Below are 5,639 nucleotides of genomic sequence, written 5' to 3' on the forward strand. Positions count from 1 at the left end.
GAAAATAAGGGGGTCTTATTCGCCCGGCCTCCCTTGCAATCCCCCCTGTGAGGTCTGGATGCCAATCCTTGAGCGTCTAGCGCCCTCTGCTGGCTGCCTCTGCCTCACCTGAATGCTGGACAGAAGATACAGGTCAGTCCTGCTTAACGGCCGTTCGTTTAATGAGCGTTCTAGGTGACCAAGGGCTCAGTTGGGGGGGGGGTCGTAAATCCAGGACTGGCCTGTCTGTTGCTTTCAACCTTTCAACTTTAGCTTTGTCTGTGTTTTTCTTTTTAAATTTTGTGAACCTTTAAAACGCACAGACCGCCATCGAGCCCAGAATGTACGTCGCTAAGCGAGGAATGTCTGCTGGGGGGAGTTACGCCGCCGTCGTAACTACGAACCAGCGGCCAAGCATCTGAATGTAAAGTCCCCTGGGGGATGAGGTAACGGTCATAAGTGTGAAAAAAGGCCGGTCGTCACTTTGCACGGTCACCGTTGTAAGTCGAGGACTAGGGTCAAGAGCCCCCCTCCCAAAAAAAAAAAACCCTTTCTCACCCCCTCCAGATCCTAAATTCCCCCCCCATTTCCCCGGCCTGAAAACCCGAGTTCGAATCACCTCACGCATCCTTGCAAAACTTCTTTTTTCCTCAGTGACGGTTTATTGATTTGTTGGCGAATCTTGATGAGATCTCGAAGGTTGGCGGGTTTTTCTCCCACCCACCCACCCCCTTTTGAAAATAATAATAATAATGTCAACTCATAAAACATTCCTATGCCTGTTTTAGTAATTGCCATAAAGGAGAGGGGGAAATGGAGGGGAGTTTGGAGAAGATTACCTCATGATTAATCATGATTTAATGAGGGGCGATTGCTGGAATCTTGACCAATAATTTGAGGAGTGGGGAGGGGTGAAGCGAAGAGAGGGAGGGGGAGCTGAGCAGGAGGGAGGAGACGGGGACGGTTGCATAGTTATCCTTTCAGGCGGGGGGGGAAAGGTGGACACCTGCCCCTCCCCGAAAGGTAACGGGGTTCAGACGTTCGATTCGGGGAAGAGAAGGAACCCGGAGAATATGCTATCGGCGCCATCTATGCCCCCCAGGAGGGAATTCTTCTCCGTCGGCTCCAGCCACACCATCTCGTCCCGGGCCATGCGCAGGACCACTCCGCCGGTGGTCACCTGGAAGGTGTTCAAGACGTAGTCGCAGAAGGTCACCACGTTCTCCCCGCTGGCCGTACCCCGGCCCTTCTTCACCTGCAGGCACAGGTTGCCCCGCGAGGTGACGTGGTAGGTGAAGTAGTAGATGCCTGGGATCTGGCAGGTGAACTGGCCGTAGCGGTGGTTGTAGTGGTTGCCCACGTTGGCCAGGACCCGGTCGAAACGGACCGGTTGTGACCGACGCGGAGAAAAGGTGGGGCCCCGCACGGCCGAGAAAGCGGACCGGTGAGAGGCTTTGGCGTCACCCGATTCGCCTTTGGGGCCCCGGTCACCAGGGAGCCCCGGGGGACCTTTAGCCCCGGTGGGACCCCGGGGCCCAAATTTCCCTGGGAAACCTGGCATCCCGGGTTCACCCGGTTCGCCGGCGTCTCGGTAGTCTTCGACTCTTCCCGGGGGACCTAAAGAAAAGGACACAAAACAAAACAGTCGGTGCAATTAGGTCATGGCTGCCTCAAAGGAGAGATGGAGGGATGGAGGGATGGAGGGAGGAAAGCAAAGGGAGGGAGGGAAAGGAGGAAGGAAGGAAGGAAGGAAGGAAGGAAGGAAGGAAGGAAGGAAGGAAGGAAGGAAGGAAGGAAGGAAAGAAAGAAAGTAGGAAGGAAAGAAAGTAGGAAGGAAGGAAGGTCAGAGCAAAGAATGAGAATAGAAAAAGAAATTGGGAGGGAGGAAGGAAGGAAGGAAGGAAGGATTCTCCTTATCCTTCTTTCTCCCCTTTCATCCATCTCCTCCTCTTCCTCCCCTCCTTCTTTCTCCTTCTCCTTCTTCTCTCTCTTCCTCCTCCTCCCTCTCCCTCTCTTTTTCCACCTCCACCTTTCCCTTCTCCATCTCCTTTCTGATCGGGGTTTGGGGTAACGAAGGACAAAGATTTGTGAAGCAGTCGGGCGGAGAGTTTGCTGCTTCTCCAAGGTAGAGGGGTGGGCTAGATGACCCAAGGCTCCCTCCCAACCTTTGCCCTTCCTCTGTCCTCGAAGCTGGGGGTCTGTCCATCCCCCCCTTCCCCCCCGCCCCAATAAGGTCCTTTAACTACAGACGCGGATCTTTTTCTCCTTACCTCGTTCTCCTTTGCTCCCGTCAGCTCCATCCTGGCCGTCGGGCCCCGGAGCTCCTGGCATACCGGGGGTCCCTGGGATAAGTGGGGGCCCTTGGCAGCTGCTGGCACGTGCCAACCATGCCGAAGGCAGGCATAGCATCAACACCCCGGCCAGCACCTTGGCGCTGAGCATCCTGGGTGGGCACAGAAAGCAAGGGAGGGAAACCTGGGTGATTCTTGGTTTTTTCTTGGACACCCCCGTCCTTGGTAGCTTCCAAACAAAGGACTTCAACGCCCAGAATTCCCAGGAAATGGCGCCATGGCCATCCTGGCTAGGGGAATGCTGGGTGCTGAAGGCCACCGGTCTGGATTGGGTGCAGTCCTTCTCAACCACAGGAACTTTAAGATAGGTAGAGAGTAGATATGGCATTGGGATTAGGTTAACACAGAATAACAAAGAGTCGGAAGGGGCCTCGGAGGTCTTCTAGTCTAACCCCCTGTTCAAGCAGGAGACCCCATACCGTTTCAGTCAATCAATCAATCAGACTAGAGCTGGAAGGGACCTTGGAGGTCTTCTAGTCCAACCCCTTGCCCAAGTAGGAGATCCTATAGCATCTCAGACAAATGGCCGTCCGATCTTTTAAAAGCTCCAAAGGTTTTTATACCCCAAATATCTGGAGTCAACCTCGCCATTCTCCCCTTTTAAACTACCGGTAATTAAAAAATATATATATATCCACGTTAACCAGTTTGAAGTCCAAAAGACGAGAACAGCAACAAAAATGCACAAAACCAAAGCAATCCACACTCGGAACAAACATCATGTCTAATTCCAAATAACTTTTCCAGATCAACAGAGATTCCCCATCGTCCAAATCGCGGGTTCCCCAAAGGTGATTCCCCCCACCCACCCCAAAAACACAATTAAATTTTCTTGGTTTTTCTCTGAAAATGTTTCACTTCTTTAGCAGAGATGTCTAAACTGACTGCTTTGATTAGAGAAAAAACACACACAATTACTTTTGTTTTCTGTTTACAAAATAGTGGGAGATGATAGATAGATGATAGATAGATCATCTATCCAGTCTATCATCTATTTATCTTTCTGTCTATCTATCTATCTCTATCATCTAATCTATCATCTATTTCTCTCTCTCTCTCTCTCTCTCTCTCTCATCTATCATCTATTTCTCTCTATCTCTCTATCTAATCTATCATCTATTTCTGTCTCTCTATCACTATCTGTCTCTATGATCTATCTAATCTATCCTATTTCTATCTGTGTCTCTCTCTTTCTCTCTCTCTCTATCTAATATATCATCTTTCTGTCTATCTCTATCTCTATGATCTATCTAATCTATTTCTATATCTATCTCTGTCTATCTCCCTCGCCCCCCTCTCTATCATCTATCTAATATATCATCTATTTCTTTCTTTCTTTCTTTCTTTCTTTCTTTCTTTCTTTCTTTCTTTCTTTCTTTCTTTCTTTCTTTCTTTCTTTCTTTCTTTCTTTCTTTCTTTCTTTTTTCTTTCTTTCTTTCTTCTTCTATCTATCTATCTATCTATCTATCTATCTATCTATCTATCTATCTATCTTTCTAGTCCAGTCACTTCTGCACTTTGTGCTCAAGGTGAGAAAAAATTTAAAACTTTTGATTTTGGGATTAAATAGGTTTGTTGTTACTAGAAATGGCTAGCGGATAGTATGATTTAAAAGTAAAATGTTGAGGTTTTGATGCTATTATCTTATTCTACTGCACGAGTCAAAACCTATTCTTTCCTTCTCCCCCCTTTCTCCTATATTTTTCCCTTCCCTTTCCCCCCCCTCCCCTAACTTTCCTACCATTTTCTTTGGCGTCAACTAAAAAGCAAAATGCATTTTTTAAAATAAAATGTATATTAAAAAAACGTATCCATGAATCAAAAAAGAATGTGTTTTGTTTTTTTTAAAAAAGGAAGTGTTTCCGCTTCTCATCCAAGAATTCAAGAAGATTCTCGGATGAGAAGCGAAAACGTTTTCCAAGAGTGGGGGAGAAAAGAAAGAAAGAAAACCAAGAAAGTTCAGTTGCCTTTTTTTGGAAAAAGCACCCTTGGGACAACGTGGTAGTGGGCCCTTTTATGGACCCCCAAGAATCTATGATTCACCACTGACAACCACACACACACATACACACACACACACACCTTTGCAAATAGGCTGATAGCCACAGTAAAAACATCTCCCCAAAAGCTATTTTCTTACCTGGCCCTTCAATCTAGCAAGAGCTAAGCTGACACAACACACGTCGTCTCTCCGTCCAGTGCCATCAAAAGCGATTTCCTGGATAGGACATGCGTGCGCGCAAACACACACACACACACACACGCACCTCTGGGTTTCAGGCTGCTGACACACACACACACCCCTCCCTCCTTGTTGTGTTGGCCACAACAAGGAAACTGGCCCCAGCTTCTCCTTTCCGTGGGGTGACACCCCCCCCCTTCCTCTTCCCAGATCCTTCGTCTGCCCTGCCAGCAGTTTCACATCCATTTTTCTCATGAGTCGGGTAAAGTGGGGAGCAGGATGTTTCTTGGGGCCTTTTCTGCTACCTCTGCAAGAAAAAGAAGAAAAAAGGGAAGAGAAATGTTGGGTCCCTGGTGGTTTTTGTGGTTTGGGGTCTTGTTCTCCTTTTATTTTTATTTTTTTGGTCTCCTCTGGCTCCATGGGGCAAGGGGAGCGGGAAGCGTGTTGCAATCTGGAACCTGTGGCTTGGCCATCTCAAAGGGGTTTTAATTTTGCTGGCTTTGCAAAGCCGAAGGGTTCCGGCCAGCCCAAGGGAGGCGGAATGCAACAATTGCAAAATAATGGGAGAGGAAAGAAAGAAAGAAAGAAAGAAAGAAAGAAAGAAAGAAAGAAAGAAAGAGAGAGAGAGAGAGAGAGAGAGAGAGAGAGAGGAAGGAAGGGAGAGGAAGGGAGAAAAAGTGAAAAGAAAGAAGAAAGGAAAGAAAGAAAAAGAGAGAAAGAGAGAGAAAGGGAGAGGAGGGGAGAAAAAGTGAAAAGAAAAAGAAGAAAGGAAAGAAGCAAAGAAAGAAAAGAGGAAAAAGAAAGAGAGAGGGAGAAAAAGGGATAGAAGGGAGAGAGAGAAAGAAGAAAGGAAAGAAAGAGGAAGGAAGGAAGGATAGATGATACAAAATAGATAATAGATTAGAATAAGATAGATATCATAAAAGATGATAGATAGATAGATAGATAGATAGATAGATAGATAGATAGATAGATAGATAGATAGATAGATATGATAGACAGACAGATAGATATGATAGAAAGAGAGGGAGGGAGAGATATAGATAGATATGATAAAAGATATAGATAGATAGATAGATAGATAGATAGATAGATAGATAGATAGATATAGATATGATAGAGAGATA

General features: G+C 46.6%; 1 protein-coding gene across 1 annotated transcript; it reads right to left on the reverse strand.

Annotated features, from left to right (window-relative positions):
- Positions 1-742: 742 nt before the first annotated feature.
- Positions 743-4,545, reverse strand: C1QB (complement C1q B chain). Its single transcript, XM_087944656.1, has 3 exons — positions 4,471-4,545; positions 2,250-2,422; positions 743-1,596 (listed from the first exon to the last, which is right to left on the reverse strand). The coding sequence occupies exons 2-3, from the start codon at positions 2,419-2,421 to the stop codon at positions 1,013-1,015; spliced, it is 756 nt and encodes a 251-aa protein (XP_087800782.1). The 5' UTR covers position 2,422; positions 4,471-4,545; the 3' UTR covers positions 743-1,012.
- Between the last annotated feature and the right edge of the window lie 1,094 nt (positions 4,546-5,639).

This window comes from Notechis scutatus, chromosome 16 (assembly GCF_049901735.1).
Source record: "Notechis scutatus isolate UNSWTSFEM ecotype Mainland chromosome 16, rNotScu1.2, whole genome shotgun sequence".
NCBI lineage: Eukaryota > Metazoa > Chordata > Lepidosauria > Squamata > Elapidae > Notechis > Notechis scutatus.